Source organism: Gossypium arboreum, chromosome 12 (genome assembly GCF_025698485.1).
Source record: "Gossypium arboreum isolate Shixiya-1 chromosome 12, ASM2569848v2, whole genome shotgun sequence".
Taxonomy (NCBI): domain Eukaryota; kingdom Viridiplantae; phylum Streptophyta; class Magnoliopsida; order Malvales; family Malvaceae; genus Gossypium; species Gossypium arboreum.
Genome location: NC_069081.1, coordinates 108,020,856 through 108,040,135, shown reverse-complemented (window position 1 = coordinate 108,040,135; position 19,280 = coordinate 108,020,856). Strand labels below are relative to the sequence as shown.

General features: G+C 35.9%; 1 protein-coding gene across 1 annotated transcript; it reads left to right on the top strand.

Annotated features, from left to right (window-relative positions):
* Nucleotides 1–533: 533 nt before the first annotated feature.
* On the top strand, nucleotides 534–1,991 carry LOC108477251 (60S ribosomal protein L34-like). Its single transcript, XM_017779743.2, has 4 exons — nucleotides 534–750; nucleotides 859–938; nucleotides 1,489–1,598; nucleotides 1,760–1,991. The coding sequence occupies exons 1-4, from the start codon at nucleotides 672–674 to the stop codon at nucleotides 1,851–1,853; spliced, it is 363 nt and encodes a 120-aa protein (XP_017635232.1). The 5' UTR covers nucleotides 534–671; the 3' UTR covers nucleotides 1,854–1,991.
* The last annotated feature ends 17,289 nt before the right edge of the window (nucleotides 1,992–19,280 follow it).

Below are 19,280 nucleotides of genomic sequence, written 5' to 3'. Positions count from 1 at the left end.
ACGAATATCACGCATCAACTGATAGAAACCCAACGGCGAATCCACCATAACGGCCACAAATGCATTACTTATAGCAATGCTAACATTTTTGAAGACTACATGCAAGCTCTTTGAAAAGAAATGAATTTAAAAAAATAAAATAACCTACCTTTTTTTAAAATCTTTATCTAAAAACTTTAATTTATACTTTTTAAAATTTGGAACTGTTATTTTATAAATTCAATTTTTCTACTTTTCAAGTCCAACTGGTAAACAATGTTAAAATTATTTTATTAAATTCAAGTTTATTACAAAGTCTATTATTTTTAATTAAATGACTAGCAAGTGATTGTTTTTTATTCTAAAATGTCACATCAATAAATTTGACTGAATTTTTAAATCTTAAAAATAAAAAATTAAATTCTTAAAATAAAAATATAAAATTTAAAATTAAAATTTATAAAAATATAGGTACTTATGAGAGATTTTAACCTAAAAGTAAATAAACAATAGTAAAGTAGCGAAGGATACAAAATCTCAACCGTTAATAGAAAAGATAATCTAGCCGTCAGATTTAGGGCATCCTTTGTCATTCAATCCCAAAGCTTTTTTTTGCTATCTTCACTATTACCCAAAACGCTTCCGGTCTCCGCCTCCATCCACAGAGAGAATATCAAAGAAGGCGAAGAAAAATGGTTCAACGGCTGACATACCGGACCCGCCATAGCTATGCCACCAAGTCCAACCAGCACCGGGTCGTCAAAACTCCTGGTAATTTTATACTTCTTCAATGGTTTTGTTTTTACATATTGATGAATTCATTTATTCTTGTTTTATAAAACTCTGCTTATTTTTGTTGACATTGGCTGAAATTTTAAGGTGGAAAACTTGTCTACCAGACAACTAAGAAGAGAGCTAGCGGACCCAAATGTCCAGTTACTGGCAAACGAATCCAAGGGGTTTGTTCTTTTTGCATTTTCTAAATAACCCATTAACTTTTAGCTTCTGGCTCTAGCTGTGTATGAAATTTTAGCTTCTTTTTTATCATCAGAAGTTTACTTGCATTAGTGTTAGGGAAGGAAAATAAAAATAATGCTTTTAGACTTGTAATAGCTAATAGATTTTGAATTGATAGGTTGTTATCTTTTGGATGAATTGCTTTGAATGCTGATGATTATAATAAGATCTGACGATTCGTGTTTCCATGTCTTGTTTGGGCATTTTTTTAGGTATCATAATAATTTGTAATACTATTTTGATACATCAGTAATTTGTATTATATAGATTTTGAGAAACTCATCTATCCGTGTTGTGTTCGTGTTTTGTCAAATTTTTTTATCTGAGTGTTGTGTCTAATATTGCCAAGACTACTGACAATATACCATGCTAATCAGTTGTTAATTGTTTTTCTAATCAAAGCTAATTAAAATTTAGTGCTGGAAGTAATTGGCTGACTACTAGATGAAGTTAGAAATCTTCCTGATGTATTTGGTATTGCTCAATGTGCAGATTCCTCACTTGAGACCTGCGGAATACAAGAGGTCTAGGTTACCTAGGAACAGGAGGACTGTGAACCGTGCCTATGGTGGTGTGTTATCTGGCAGTGCAGTCAGGGAGAGGTGTGCTTTGATCTATTCGCAAATAATATTAATTTCGATATTTAGTTCATGCCTTAGTAATTTTTCTTCTTTTTGAGACAATGACAGATGCTTCAAATGTGAATTATTTTGATCTTAACACTTGATGAATAATCTACGGAAATGTCAATTGCTTTTTATAGGATCATTCGAGCCTTTTTGGTTGAAGAACAGAAGATAGTGAAGAAGGTTTTGAAGATTCAGAAAACTAAGGAAAAGGTTTCATCAAAGAACTAAAAGATGAGATAACGGAAGCTTTACTTTGAATTTTACTTTTGTTTCGATTAAATTTTTTGACATGAAGAGACTATGAATCGTGAACATTATATTATTGTGAGGTGTTTGATTTAAACATGAATGAGTATTTAGTTGATAGCCCCTGGATCTGCTTAGCTCATCCTAGATGTAGCGCAGTAGTAAATTTTCTTATTGCTGGTAATTGGCTAAATTCTTGGGGGTTGGGTTTCTTTTTCCTTATTACTCTTTGGTTGTTTTGGTGAGTGATGAAAAAGAATCAATTGGGTTCGGTTAGAAGAGATGGGATTCAGTGACTGGAAGTAAACCAGTTCAACTGATAAAAGATTCATTATGATTGGAAGTAACAATGTTTTTTCTGATTTTTGTTTTTTTCTTCAAGTTCTACGCACATTTTCAGACATTTCTTGTTTTATTAGAATATATCCAGTCCTTGCCCATTCTTTGCCCATACCTTGGAAAGGTTAAAGTTATGGGCACCAAATATTTATTTAGTGTTGGACATGGAAAAATAGCAATTTTTGGTCCCTAATTGTATAGGGACTTTGCAAGGTGGCCCTTGAACCTCAACTATAAATAGGCTTAACCATTGCTCGTTCTAATCATCCCACATTTGCCATTCTCTACTTAAGGCATTGTTCTCTCTCTCTATTTGTAAAGTTTCACTTGTATTTTGGAGTGAAATATATTTGGTAGTGCTCGAGGACGTAGGCAAGATTTGCTGAACCTCGTTAAAATTCTGGTGTTCTTTACTATTTATTTTTTCATATTTTGTGAGTGATTGTAGTGATTTATTGTGCTATTAAATTACGATAAAGGGATATTCTAGCTAGGAAAGACTTGGTACTTAAGTGATCCTCGGGATCTACCTCTTTCCTGGGAATTGAACTTAGTGTGATTTTTTAGTACAATAATTTTACTCTTTCACACGCTTCCGCGCAATAATTGGTATCAGAGCCAGATTCGTACTTGAAGAATACGATCATTTACGATACTATTCACGTATACGGCACTATTTACGATATCTGATCATTCACGATATCTGATGGTTGGGATTGAGGAGAAAATGGCGTGAGATCGTCATCAGTAAAAACTATTGTGACAAATGCAAAATTTGAAGTAGAGAAATTTGACGGTATCACTAATTTTGGTATGTGGCAATGTGAGATCCTGAATGTCTTATGTCAGAAGAGCTAGATATAGCCCTTGAAGAAAAATCTAACAAGATGGATGACAAGGAGTGGGCCAAGATCAATAGACAGGCGTGTGGTACAATCTGCCTATGTTTGGCCAAAGAGCAGAAGTACTCTGTCATGAGGGAGACATCGTGAGGAAATTATGGGATACCTTTGGAAGAAAAGTTTCTAATGAAAAGTCTTGAAAATAGGCTTTATATGAAAAAGAAACTTTATCGATTCATGTATGCACCCGGTATGTCGATGAATGACCATGTGAACTCATTCAATAAAATTTTTGCAGACTTATTAAATTTGGATGAGAAATTTGAAGATGAAGACAAGACATTATTGTTGTTGAATTCCCTTCATGATGAATATGATCATCTTACCATCACATTGCTTCATGGGAAGGACACAATCACATTTGATGCAGTCTGTAGTGCGTTGTATAGATTTGAGACTCGAAAGAAAGATAAAAGAGATCACAGAGATACAAATGCAGAAATCTTAACAGTAAGAGGTCGTTCATACAGCAGCAAATCTGGTATAAGGGGAAGTCCAAAGGGAGACCTGCCAAAGATGAATGTGCTTTTTGCCGTGAAAAAAGGTATTGAAAAAAGAATTGTCCTAAGTTACAAAAGGGTAAGGTTATTTTTAATGCATGTGTAGCGGAGCATGATGAGGAGTCAGACTTTAGCTTGGTTGACATGGCAATGGCATGTCAAACGGATGGGTAGATTTTGGATTTAGGATGTACTTACCATATGTGTCCTAATAAGGACTGATTTTCTAGTCTTAAAGAGCTAGAAGGTAGAATTGTTCTTATGGGCAATGATAGTGCTTGTAAGACAATTGGAGTAGGTACAGTCCAATTGAAGAATCACGACGGTTCAATCCAAGTCTTAACAGATGTCCGCTATGTACCTAGCCTGAAGAAAAATCTTATCTCATTAGGGGTCTTAGAATCTAAAGGGCTCACAATCACTTTGAGAGATAGATTACTAAAAGTAGTAGCTGGACAATTGACAGTGATGAAAGGTATAATAAGAAATAACTTGTACTTTTTAAATGGAAGTACAATTATTGGATTAACATCAACAGTTTCTACAAAAGATGTAGATTCAGAGGCTACCAGATTATGGCATATGCGATTGGGACATGCTTGTGAAAAAGCTTTGTAGACATTGGCGAAGCAAGGCTTGTTGAAAGGTGCAAATTCTTGCAAAATAGAATTCTGTGAACATTGTGTTCATGCATTATTTTGTTACTTTTGTTGATGATTATTCAAGAAAAGTATGGGTGTATCTAATGAAAAGAAAAAATAAAGTTTTGGATGCATTTCTGAAATGGAAAAAGATGGTGGAGACTCAGACTGGTCGAAAGGTCAAACGACTTCGATCAGATAATGGCACTAAGTACAAAAATGATCCATTTTTACAAGTATGTCAAGATGAAGGCATTGTGCGACACTTCACTATTCGGGATACACCACAACAGAATGGGGTGGAAGAACGCATGAATCGAACTATACTGGAGAAAGTTCGATGTATGTTGTCCAATGCTGGATTGAGCAAGGAATTTTGGGTTGAGGCAGTTACATATGCGTGCTATCTAATTAACCGTTTGCCATCAACTGCAATAAATGGAAAAACTTCTATGGAGATGTGCACTGGTAAATCTGCTACTGATTATGATTATTTACATGTATTTGGTTCCACTGAATATTATCATGTAAAAGAATCTAAGTTAGACCCAAGAGCAAAAAAAGCATTATTCTTGGGTATAACTGATGGAGTTAAAGGATACCGTCTCTGGTGTTCTGATACAAGGAAGATTGTTTTCAGTAGAGATGTGACTTTTGATGAATCAACAATGTTAAAGTACAAGGATTCACAAAAGAATGACAAAACTAGTATTACTTTGTAGCAGGTGGAGCTTGAAAAGGTTAACAATGATCCAGTTAATATTGAAGGGACAAATGATGAAGAGGTTCCTACCCAAGAACCTCTACAGCAACAAGATTCAATTGCATATAGGAGGCTAAGAAGAAAGATTCGTAAGCCTGCTCGCTTTGATGGTATAGTGGCCTATGCATTTCCAATTGCAGATGATGATATTCTTTCTACTTACACAGAAGCAATAAGTAACCTTGATGGTGTAAAGTGGAAGCAAGCAATGAATGAAGAAATGCAGTCTCTTCATAAAAATAGGACCTAGGAGTTGGTGACACTACCCAAGGGAAAGAAGGCAATTGGATGCAAATGAGTATATGCAAAGAAGGAAGGATTTCCTGATAAAAATGAAATTCGATATAATGCTAGATTGGTAGTAAAGGGTTACGCTCAGAAAGAAGGAATAGACTACAATGAAGTGTTTTCTCCAGTTGTGAAGCATTCGTCTATTCGGATTTTGCTAGCTTTGGTTGCACAATATGATCTTAAACTAGTTCAGCTTGATATGAAGATCGCGTTTTTACACGGTGATTTAGAAGAGAAAATCTATATGACTCAGCCAGATGGATTCAAGGTTGCTGGAAAAGAAAATTGGGTTTGCAGACTGACAAAGTCGCTTTATGGATTAAAGCAATCTCCGAGGCAGTGGTACAAGTGACTTGATCAGTTCATGAAAGGGCAAAGGTACACAAGAAGTAAATTTGATCATTGAGTGTATTTTCAGAAGTTACAAGAAGGAACTTTCATATATTTAGCTCTTATATGTTGATGATATGCTAATAGCATCTAAGAGCAAAGTTGAGATTGAAAGATTGAAGACTCAACTCAATCTCGAGTTTGAGATGAAAGATCTAGGAGAAGTTAAAAAGATTCTCGACATGGAAATATGGAGAGATAGAGCTCATGATAGAGTTAGCTTGTCTCAGAAGCAGTATTTGAAGAAGGTACTACAGCAGTTTGGCATCGAGCAGACAAAACTTGTAAGTTCCCCGTTGGCTTCTCATTTCAAGCTTTCTGCACAATTATCTCCCTCGACGAATACGGAATGAGAATACATGTTGTAAGTTTCGTATTCTAATGCAGTGGGTAGCTTGATGTATGCAATGGTGTGTACAAGACTCGATATTTCACAGGCAGTTAGTATAGTGAGCAGGTATATGCATAATCCTGGAAAAGGACATTGGCAAGGTGTGAAATGGATTCTACGGTATATTTAGAAGACCGTGGATGTTGGATTACTGTTCAAGCAAGATAATACACTTGGTAAAGGTGTTATTAGATGCGTTGATTACGACTATGCGGTGATTTGGACAAGCGAAGATCAACCACCGTTATGTGTTTACACTTGCGGAGGACTAATAAGTTGAAGTCTACATTACGGTCTACAATTGCGTTGTCAACCACGTAAGTCGAGTACCGGTCATAATGAGAGGTCGTAAAGGAGGCTATTTGGTTACAAGGTATGGCTAAAACCTTGGGGTTGGTTCAGAGCATATTAACTTTGTCTTGTGATAGTCAAAGTGCTATTCATTTAGCAATGAATCAAGTCTATCATGCACGTACAAAGCATATCGACGTACGATTCCATTTTGTGCGGGAAATTATTGAAGAGGGAAAAATTTATCTTTAGAAGATCAAGACTGCAGATAATCCTGCAGATATGATGACCAACGTAGTAACAGCAACCAAGTTTGAACATTGTTTGAACTTGATCAATATCTTGCAAGTTTAACAGTTGAAGAAGGCACTATCAAGTATTGTTGTCAAAGGCAGAAAGAATTGTGTGAAGATAAGATTATCCTAATCAAATCTTCAATGTGGAGATTATTAGAATATACCCATTTCTTGCCCATACCTTTCCTATACCTACCCATACCTTGGAAAGGTCAAAGTTATGGGCACCAAATATTTATTTAGTGTTGGGCATGGAATAATAGCAACTTTTTGTCCCTAATTGTATAGGGACTTTGCAATGTGGCCCTTGAACCTCAACTATAAATAGGCCTAACCATTACTCATTCTAATCATCCCACATTTTCCATTCTCTACTTAAGGCATTGTTCTCTATCCCTATTTGTAAAGTTTCACTTGTATTTTGGAGTGACATATATTTGGTAGTGCAGGGGCGTAGGCAAGATTTGCGAACCTCGTTAACATTCAGTGTTATTTACTATTTATTTTCCATATTTTGTGAGTGTGATTGTAGTGATTTATTGTGCTATTAAATTACGATAAATGGATATTCTGGCTAGGAAAGACTTGGTACTTAAGTGATCCTCGTGATCCACCTCTCTTTCTTGAAAATTGAACTTAGTGTGATTTTTTGTACAATAATTTTACTCTTTTCACACTCACAAAATATGGAAAAATAAATAGTAAAGAACACCAGAATTTTAACGAGGTTCGGCAAATCTTGCCTATGTCCTCGGCACTACCAAATATATTTCACTCCAAAATACAAGTGAAACTTTACAAATAGGGAGAGAGAACAATGCCTTAAGTAGAGAATGAAAAGTGTGGGATGATTAGAATGAGCGATGGTTAGGCCTATTTATAGTTGAGGTTCAAGTCCCTATACAATTAGGGACCAAAAATTGCTATTTTTCCATGCACAACACTAAATAAATATTTGGTGCCCATAACTTTGACCTTTTCAAGGTATGGGTAGGTATGGGCAAGGAATCGTACGTCGATATGCTTTGTACGTGCATGATAGCCTTGCCCTTTTGTAGCTTAGGACAATTCTTTTTCTAATGCCCTTTTTAACGGCAAAAGGCATATTCATCTTTGGCGGGTCTCCCTTTGGACTTTCCCCTTCTATCAGATTTGCTGCTGTGTGAACGACCTCTTACTGTTAAGACTTCTGCATTTGTATCTCTGTGATCTCTTTTATCTTTCTTTCGAGTCTCAGATCTATACAATGCACTACAGACTGCATCAAATGTGATTGTGTCCTTCCCATGAAGCAATGTGGTGGTAAGATGATCATATTCATCAGGAAGGGAATTCAACAACAATAATACATTGTCTTCATCTTTAAATTTCTCATCCAAATTTAGCAAGTCTGCTAAAATTTTATTAAATGAGTTCACATGGTCATTCATCGATATACCGGGTGCATACGTGAATTGATAAAGTTTCTTTTACATATAAAGCCTATTTTCAAGACTTTTCGTTAGAAACTTTTCTTCCAGTGTATCTCATAACTTCGTTGATGTCTCCCTCATGATAGAGTACTTCTGCTCTTTGGCCAAACATAGGCGGATTGTACCACACACCTGTTTATTGATCTTGGCCCACTCCTTATCTTCCATCTTGTCAGGTTTTTCTTTAATGGCTATATCTAGTTCTTACTGACATAAGACATCCAGGATCTCACATTGCCACATACCAAAATTATTGGTACCGTCAAATTTCTCTACTTCAAATTTTGCATGTCACAGTAGTCCTTGCTGATGATGATGCTGCTGTCATTTTTCTCCTCAATCCCAACTACTGTATACGTGAACAGTACTATATACGTAAATAGTACCGTATATGTGAATAGTATTGTATATGTGAATAGTACTATAAATGGTTGTATTCCTCAAGTACGAATCTGGCTCTAATACCAATCATTGCGCGGAAGCGTGTGAAAGAGTAAAATTATTGTACTAAAAAATCACACTAAGTTTAATTTTTAAGAAAGAGGTGGATCACGAGGATCACTTAAGTACCAAGTCTTTCCTAGCCAGAATATCCCATTATCGTAATTTAATAGCACAATAAATCACTACAATCACACTCACAAAATATGGAAATATAAATAGTAAAGAACCCAGAATTTTAACGAGGTTCAGCAAATCTTGCCTACGTCCTCGGGCACTATCAAATATATTCCACTCCAAAATACAAGTGAAACTTTATAAATAGGGAGAGAGAACAATGCCTTAAGTAGAGAATGGCAAATGTGGGATGATTAGAATGAGCAATGGTTAGGCTTATTTATAGTTGAGGTTCAAGGGCCACCTTGCAAAGTCTCTATACAATTAGGGACTAAAAATTGCTATTATTCCATGCCCAACACTAAATAAATATTTGGTGCCCATAACTTTGACCTTTCCAAGGTATGGGTAGGTATGGGCAAGGAATGGGTATATTCTAATAATCTCCACCTTGAAGATTTGATTAGGATAATCTTATCTTCACACAATTCTTTCTGCCTTTGACAATAATACTTGATAGTGCCTTCTTCAACTGTTAAACTTGTAGGAAATTAATCAAGTTCAAACAATGTTCGAACTTGGTTGCTGTTACTACCTTGGGTATCATATCTGCGGGATTATCTGCAGTCTTGATCTTCTGAAGACAAATTTTACCCTCTTTTGCTTCCCCAGAACACAATGTTCACAGAATTCTATTTTGAAAGAATTTGCACCTTTCAACAAGCCTTACTTCGCCAATGTCTGCAAAGCTTTTTCACCAGCATGTACCAATCGCATATGTCATAATCTGGTAGCCTCTGAATCTATATCTTTTGTTAAAACTGTTGATGTTGATCCAATAATTGTACTTCTATTTAAAAAGTACAAGTTATTTCTTCTTGTGCCTTTCATCACCGTCAATTGCCCAGCTACTACTTTTAGTAATCCATCTCTCAAAGTGATTGTGAGCCCTTTAGATTCTAGGGCCCCTAATGAGATGAGATTTTTCTTCAGGCTAGGTACGTAGCGAACATCTGTCAAGATTTGGATTGAGCCATTGTGATTCTTCGATTGGACTGTACCCACTCCCATTGTCTGACAAGCACTATTATTGCCTATAAGAACAATTCTACCTTCTAGCTCTTTAAGACTAGAAAATTAGTCCTTATTAGGACACATGGTAAGTACATCCTGAATCTAAAATCCACTCATCCGTTTGACATGTCATTGCCATGCCAACCAAGCTAAAGTCTGACTCCTCATCATGCTCCGCTACACATGCAATAGAAATAGCCTTGCCCTTTTGTAGCTTAGGGCAATTCTTTTTTCAATACCCTTTTTTACGGCAAAAGGCACATTCATCTTTGGCGGGTCTCCTTTTGGACTTTGCCTTTCTACCAGATTTGTTGCTGTGTGAACGACCTCTTACTGTTAAGACTTCTGCAGTTGTATCTCTGTGATCTCTTTTATCTTTCTTTCGAGTCTCAGATCTATACAACTCATTACAAACTGCATCAAATGTGATCGTGTCCTTCCCATGAAGCAATATGGTGGTAAGATGATCATATTCATCAGGAAAGGAATTCAACAACAATAATGCATTGTCTTCATCTTTAAATTTCTCATCCAAATTTAGCAAGTCTGCTAAAATTTTATTGAATGAGTTCACATGGTCATTCATCGACAAACCGGGTGCATACGTAAATCGATAAAGTTTTTTTTTCATATAAAGCCTATTTTCAAGACTTTTCGTTAGAAACTTTTCTTCCAGTGTATTCCATAACTTCTTCGCTGATGTCTCCCTCATGACAGACTACTTCTGCTCTTTGGCCAAACATTATCGGATTGTCCCACACGCCTGTCTATTGACTTTGGCCCACTCTTTATCATCCATCTTGTCAGATTTTTCTTCAAGGGCTATATCTAACTCTTGCTGACATAAGACATCCAGGATCTCACATTGCCACATGCCAAAATTATTGGTACCGTTAAATTTCTCTACTTTAAATTTTGCATTTGTCACAGTAGTCCTTGCTGATTACGATGCTGCTGCCATTTTTCTCCTCAATCCCAACTTCTGTATACGTAAACAGTACTATATACGTGAACAGTACTGTATACGTAAATAGTGTCGTAAACGTGAATAGTGTCATATACATGAATAGTACCATAAATGGTCGTATTCTCTAAGTACGAATCTGGCTCTGATGCCAATTGTTGCGCGGAAGCGTGTGAAAGAATAAAATTATTGTACTAAAAAATCACACTAAGTTCAATTCTCAAGAAAGAGAGGTGGATCACGAGGATCACTTAAGTACCAAGTCTTTCCTAGCCAGAATATCCCTTTATCGTAATTTAATAACTATAAATCACTACAATCACACTCACAAAATATGAAAAATAAATAGTAAAGAACACTAGAATTTTAACGAGGTTCGGCAAATCTTGCCTACGTCCTCGGGCACTACCAAATATATTTAACTCCAAAATACAAGTGAAACTTTACAAATAGGGAGAGAGAACAATGCCTTACGTAGAGAATGAAAAATGTGGGATGATTAGAATGAGCAATGGTTAAGCCTATTTATAGTTGAGGTTCAAGGGCCACATTGCAAAGTCCCTATACAATTAGGGACTAAAAATTGCTATTATTTCATGCCCAACACTAAATAAATATTTGGTGCCCATAACTTTGACCTTTCCAAGGTATAGGTAGGTATGGGAAAGGTATGGGCAAGGTATGGGTAAGGAATGGGTATATTCTAATAATCTCTACCTTGAAGATTTGATTAGGATAATCTTATCTTCACACAATTCTTTCTGCCTTTGACAACAATACTTGATAGTGCATTCTTCAACTGTTAAACTTGCAGGATATTGATCAAGTTCAAACAATGTTCGAACTTAGTTACTGTTACTACCTTGGTCATCATATCTGCGGGATTATCTGCAGTCTTGATCTTCTGAAGACAAATTTTCCCCTCTTCAATAATTTCCGCACAAAATGGAATAAATGCGTCGATATGCTTTGTGCGTACATGATAGACTTGATTCATTGCTAAATGAATAGCACTTTGACTATCACAATACACGTTAATATGCTCTGAACCAACCCTAAGGTTTTAGCCATAACTTGTAACCAAATAGCCTCCTTTCTGACCTCATTACTGACCATGTACTCGGCTTCGTGGTTGACAACGCAATCGTAGATCGTAATGTAGACTTCCAACTTATTGGTCCTCCAGCAAGTGTAAACACATAACCAGGTGGTTGATCTTCGCTTGTCCAAATCACCGGCATAGTCAGAATCAACGTATCCAATAACACTTTTACCAAGTGTATTATCCTACTTGAACAGTAATTCAACATCCACGGTCTTATGAATATACCGTAGAATCCATTTCACAGTTTGTCAATGTCCTTTTCCAGGATTATGCATATACCTGCTCACTATACTAACTGCCTGTGAAATGTCGGGTCTTGTACACACCATTGCATACATCAAGCTACCCATCGCATTAGAATCTGAAACTTGCAACATGTATTCTCGTTCCGTATTCGTCAAAGGAGATAGCTGTGCAGAAAACTTGAAATGAGAAGCCAACGGGGTACTTACAGGTTTTGTTTTCTCGTTGATGCCAAACTGCTGTAGTACCTTCTTCAAATACTGCTTCTGAGACAAGCTAACTCTATCGTGAGCTCTATCTCTCTATATTTTCATGTTGAGAATCTTTTTAGCTTTTCCTAGATCTTTCATCTCAAACTCGAGATTGAGTTGAGTCTTCAATCTTTCAATCTCAACTTTGCTCTTAGATGCTATTAGCATATCATCAACATATAAGAGTAAGTATATGAAAGTTCTTTCTTGTAGCTTCTGAAAATACATGCAATGATCAAATTTACTTCTTGTGTACCTTTGCCCTTTCATGAACTGATCAAATCGCTTGTACCACTGCCTCAGAGATTGCTTTAATCCATAAAGCGACTTTGTCAGTCTGCAAACCCAATTTTCTTTTTCAGCAACCTTGAATCCATCTGGCTGAGTCATATAGATTTCCTCTTCCAAATCACCGTGTAAAAACGCGGTCTTCACATCAAGCTGAACTAGTTCAAGATCATATTGCGCAACTAAGGCTAGCAAAATTCGAATAGACGAATGCCTCACAACTGGAGAAAACACTTCATTGTAGTCTATTCCTTCTTTCTGAGCGTAACCCTTTGCTACCAATCTAGCCTTGTATCGAATTTCATTTTTATCAAGAAATCCTTCCTTCTTTGCATATACCCAATTGCCTTCTTTCCCTTAGGTAGTGTCACCAACTCTCAGGTCCTATTTTTATGAAGAGACTGCATTTCTTCATTCATTGCTTACTTCCAATTTACACTATCAGGGTTACTTATTGCTTCTGTGTAAGTAGAAGGAACATCATCATCTGCAATTTGAAGTGCATAGGCCACTATATCATCAAAGCGAGCAGGCTTATGAATCTCTCTTCTTGGCCTCCTATATGCAATTGAATCTTATTGCTGTAGAGGTTCTTGGGTAGGAACCTCTTCATCATTTGTCCCTTCAATATTAGTCGGATCATCGTTAACCTTTTCAAGTTCCACTGCCGCAAAATCTTCTTTGGTTTTGTCATTCTTTTGTGAATCCTTATACTTTAACATGGTTGATTCATCAAAAGTCACATCTCTACTGAAAACAATCTTCCTTGTATCAGAACACCAGAGACGGTATCCTTTAACTCCATCAGTTATACCCAAGAATAATGCTTTCTTTGCTCTTGGGTCTAACTTAGATTCTTTTACATGATAATATGCAGTGGAACCAAATACATGTAAATAATTATAATCAGTAGCAGATTTACCAGTGCACATCTCCATAGGAGTTTTTCCATTTATTGCAGCTGATGGCAAACGGTTAATTAGATGGCACGCATATGTAACTGCCTCAGCCCAAAATTCTTTGCCCAATCCAGCATTAGACAACATACATCGAACTTTCTCCAGTATAGTTTGATTCATGCGTTCTGCCACCCCATTCTGTTGTGGTGTATCCCGAACAGTGAAGTGTCGCACAATGCCCTCATCTTGACATACTTGTAGAAATGGATCATTTTTGTACTCAGTGTCATTATTTGGTCGAAGTCGTTTGACCTTTCGACTAGTCTGAGTCTCCACTATCTTTTTCCATTTCAGAAATGCATCCAAAACTTCATTTTTTCTTTTCATTAGATACACCCATACTTTTCTTGAATAATCATCAACAAAAGTAACAAAATAGTGCATACCTCCCAAAGAAGCCATTTTGGTAGGTCCCCACACATCACTGTGAACGTAGTCTAGAATTCCTTTCGTATTGTGAATTGCTGGACCAAATTTTACCCTCTTCTGCTTGCCCAAAACACAATGTTCACAGGATTCCATTTTGCAAAAATTTGCACCTTTCAACAAGCCTTGCTTCGCCAATGTCTGTAAAGCTTTTTCACCAGTATGTCCCAATCGCATATGCCATAATCTGGTAGCCTCTGAATCTACATCATTTGTAGAAACTGTTGATGTTGATCCAATAACTGTACTTCCATTTAAAAAGTACAAGTTATTTCTTCTTGTGCCTTTCATCACCGTCAATTGCCCAGCTACTACTTTTAGTAATCCATCTCTTAAAGTGATTATGAGCCCTTTAGATTTTAGGGCCCTTAATGAGATAAGATTTTTCTTCAGGCTAGGTACATAGCGAACATCTATCAAGACTTGGATTAAGCCGTCGTGATTCTTCAAATGGACTGTACCCACTCCCATTGTCTTACAAGCACTATCATTGTCCATAAGAACAATTCCACCTTCTAACTCTTTAAGACTAGAAAACCAGTCCTTATTAGGACACATATGGTAAGTACATCCTGAATCCAAAATCCACTCATCCGTTTGACATGCCATTGCCATGCCAACCAAGCTAAAGTCTGACTCCTCATCATGCTCCGCTACACATGCATTAGAAATAGCCTTACCCTTTTGTAGCTTAGGACAATTTTTTTTTCAATGCCCTTTTTTACGGTAAAAGGCATATTCATCTTTGGCGGGTCTCCCTTTGGACTTTCCCTTCTACCAGTTCTTGTTTGTGTGAGCGACCTCTTCTTGTTAAGACTTCGCAGTTGTATCTCTGTGATCTCTTTTATCTTTCTTTCGAGTCTCGAGATCTATACAACGCACTCTGATTGCATCAAATGTGATCGTGTCCTTCCCATGAAGCAATGTGGTGGTAAGATGATCATATTCATCAGGAAGGGAATTCAACAACAATAATGCATTGTCTTCATCTTCAAATTTCTCATCCAAATTTAGCAAGTCAGCTAAAATTTTATTGAATGAGTTCACATGGTCATTCATCGACATACCGGGTGCATACGTGAATTGATAAAGTTTCTTTTTCATATAAAGCCTATTTTCAAGACTTTTCGTTAGAAACTTTTCTTCCAGTGTATCCCATAACTTATTCGCTGATGTCTCCCTCATGACAGAGTACTTCTGCTCTTTGGCCAAACATAGGCGGATTGTACCACACGCCTGTCTATTGATCTTGGCCCATTCCTTGTCATACATCTTGTCAGGTTTTTCTTCAAGGGCTATATCTAGCTCTTCCTGACATAAGACATCCAGGATCTCACAGTGCCACATACCAAAATTATTGGTACCGTCAAATTTCTCTACTTCAAATTTTGCATTTGTCATAGTAGTCCTTGCTAATGACGATGCTGCTGCCATTTTTCTCCTCAATCCCAACTCATCGTATCGTGAGCAGATCAGATATCGTAAATAGTATCGTATACATAAATAGTATTGTATACGTAAATAGTGCCGTAAATGGTCGTATTCCCCAAGTACGAATCTGGCTCTGATACCAATTGTTGCGCGGAAGCGTCTGAAAGAGTAAAATTATTGTATTAAAAAATCTCACTAAGTTCAATTCTCAGGAAAGAAAGGTGGATCACGAGGATCACTTAAGTACCAAGTCTTTCCTAGCCAGAATATCCCTTTTATCGTAATTTAATAGCATAATAAATCACTACAATCACACTCACAAAATATGAAAAATAAATAGTAAAGAACACTAGAATTTTAACGAGGTTCGGCAAATCTTGCCTACGTCCTCAGGCACTACCAAATATATTTCACTCCAAAATACAAGTGAAACTTTACAAATAGGGAGAGAGAACAATGCCTTAAATAGAGAATGGAAAATGTGGGATGATTAGAATGAGCAATGGTTAGGCCTATTTATATTTGAGGTTCAAGGGCCACCTTGCAAAGTCTCTATACAATTAGGGGCCAAAAATTGCTATTATTCCATGCCCAACACTAAATAAATATTTGGTGCCCATAACTTTGACCTTTTCAAGGTATGGGTAGGTATGGGCAAGGTATGGGCAAGGAATGGGTATATTCTAATAATCTCCACCTTGAAGATTTGATTAGGATAATCTTATCTTCACACAATTCTTTCTCTTGCAACATGTTTAAGGTCTTACCCCATCAAGTAAAAAATGATGTATAATAATAAGTTGAACAATTGGTAGGGTTTTGGCTTATATTCCTTTTTAATCTTAGTTGTCTCTACCAAATATTCAAGAAATTACATCAGCAATGACCTCGTATCTATAACTAATTGATCAGTTCCTTCTTTCTCAAGGTAATGAAGGTCTCGGGTTAAAATTGCAAAATACCATAAAAGACCAGAATGCTGCCTTCCCTTATGGTTGAATGATGTGAAATTGATCAAGATTATGAGTTTGGGCATGTATTTATCGTCAATTTATTTTATCTTCTATCATTGAATGCTAAGCAAATTAATTAATATCAAAAGAAAGTGAAATGTCCTTGAAAATTAACAACAAACACCATCTAAATTGAGATATCTCTTGAAGTACTTGTATTTAAAATTTATGTCTCACATATTTGGGCCTGAGGTATAATTCTTATACATACCTCGTTAAAATGGGTTTCAATCACAACCTCACCTATGGGTGACATCTTGCTATCTTTGGCCCTCGTCAATATATGCCTATTTAACACATAGAGTGCCTCCAATTCACCTTGTAAAAGATAAATATTGAGCCTCATCATCATATAAAAAACACATCGAACTTCATCAAGTTGACACAGTTCAATCACATATGGATTGCTAAATCCATCATTTTCATCATCGCCTTCTTAAAGAGTTGATTATGACAAGTATCAAAGTTTAAGTGCAGTCAACCTTGTTTATAAATATCTTCTTATAATCTTAAGAAAGCTCTTTTTCTTTCAACCTTTTCTTATGCACTTATCTATCCCATTTAACCTCCACCTCAAGTAGCTCTTTGCACACTTCATCTCCCTTCTTTTTTTGTCATTTTATCTTCAACAATATGATTTTTTTTTAGAAAAAAATTCAAAATACTTATGTGAAAACTTAAAATTTTAATATATGTAAGATCATTTAACCAACTACAATGAAAGCTCATACATCTCATAAGAGTCCAATTATACTTAGCCTAAAATATGTGTTCTTAGAAGCTCCCACTGCTCCCACTGTGACATTAATGCATATGTAAGTTGTTGAGGGAGAATCGATTCTCTTATTGGGAGAAATCTTTTAAGTGTTGTTTTTTGAGTAGCCAACTCGGATTTCAAATACTTGGTATTATTCTCAGGATGTTTGTCCTCAATTTTACTCCCAAAAATTTTTCTTCTGATTCTGAAAAAAACTCAAGCAGGTTCATGGAGTTTTTTAAGGTCTTTTAAAGAATATTTTTTATCATTTCGATTTTAGTGGGGTTTGAACCCAAGCCCTTAAAAGGTTTTAAAGGGCAATGGATGGTGGTGAAATTGTGGCTTGAAAGAAGTCCTTAATCCCCTCTTCCACCACCTTCATTTTCTCGTAGATTTCATCTACTGCTTTTGCTTGAACTTCTCCATCACATGTGACTATTCTAGTCATGGTCTCAAATAACTGCATCTCCATAGTATTTTTTGTTAAGTCCCCCAATCAGTGGAGATAAGAAAGACTAATTACAAATTTGATTTACCTCTTGTTAAATGACATTTGCCTAGAAGCGGGCTTTAGCTCTGTGAAATGGAGGGTGAGGCAAAAGCTGAGGAGGCTTCTTCTAGGTTTCATCAATGTATTGTAAGATGATAAGGGAGTCGATAATAGGTGTTTGATTGTAAATAGGATTGTAGTTGAGAGAGATTGGCTTTTATTACTTGTATCTTCTTCTATGTATTCGTAGGGTATGCCTTTGATTCTAAGGGCCATTTTCACCCTCTTTGAATATGGATTAACCTCTACCCCATGCAACTTCACCTTGTTTACCTCTTCCATCTCCCACTATATATCCCTTCTATTTCTATCAGATTAATTGATGCTTTTACAACTTATAAGTAGATTTTATGATGGCTTTTATCAGATTGATGACTTTTCATTTTAAAATTTTGAATATTCGAGGTCAGTAAGAGGGATCCATCTGTCCAACATCTTCATTATATTAAGATTTTGTAAATTTCAAATGACTTTCTAATAATAAATTTTATTAGTGATAATTACCTTTTGCCAAATGTAATTTTAGTTACAATTAAAGATGCATAGGTATGGTCGTGTAATCTGTCATATTTTGTTGATATATGCATTTACTTGGAAGATTTTAAATGGAAAGTACAGTGTTTCAAAAGAAAAGTTTTAGCGGAGAGAAATCTAGTAATGATGTTATAACTTAGTGATTCATTTTTTTACGATGGATTGACAATGAATTACTCTTTAAGCGTAAAGTCTCGTCGACGTAATAAACTTTTGAGCTGCATAATCAAAATTTTATACTCATATCTTATTTTCACTTTGTTAATCAATAACCTAGTTGCAAGATAAAATCAACAAACTTTTAGAATTTTATTTAAATATAAATATAAATATATATATTTTTAAATAATTATTTTAATATGCAATCATCGAATTGGTTTTTAACCCTTTTCAATACTTAGTGAATTTGTTTTCTAGCAAATAAGTAATGTTTTCGTTAAGTTTCTATTTAGAGAACTTAGTTAATAAAGTAAGCAAATTTGAGTATTTTTTTTACCTTTTAGGCTGATTCGAGCCTAAGGAAAGACTAACTTGCTAGTTGAGAGTGCAGGACCCTAGTTTAAGCCAGGGAGTCAGTGGATTGCTCCCTATGTTGCAACATGCAATCCCTATGTTGCAACACACCATTCAGAAAGCCTAAGAAGTATATTGTCGACCATGTTGCGACACAGCCCTCAATGCATCACAAATAAGTACATTGCCTTCGGTGTCGCAACATAGATGCGACGAGGCCAGTTAAAATGTCAAGGGTGTTTTTGTCTGCATAGCTCGAGTTAGCCATGTTTAGCCATCTGTATTAGGTCTAAATGAGTCATCTAACACGACTTCTATAAATTGGAATGCTCAAAACTTAATTGGAAACTTCTTCCATTTTGTTTTAGTTTTAATTCTTAAAAATTAGGTTTTGATTTTGTAATAACTTAGTTTCAATTCTCAATTTAGTTCATCAATTGTTCATGTTTTTATTTTAAGATTATGAG

Bases quoted from the DNA above. Each gene is read 5' to 3' on its own strand.
- LOC108477251 (XM_017779743.2), top strand. From the start codon at position 672: ATGGTTCAACGGCTGACATACCGGACCCGCCATAGCTATGCCACCAAG. The intron at 751-858 runs GTAATTTTATAC...TGAAATTTTAAG, and splicing joins CCGGGTCGTCAAAACTCCTG to GTGGAAAACTTGTCTACCAG. The intron at 1,599-1,759 runs GTGTGCTTTGAT...TGCTTTTTATAG, and splicing joins GGCAGTGCAGTCAGGGAGAG to GATCATTCGAGCCTTTTTGG.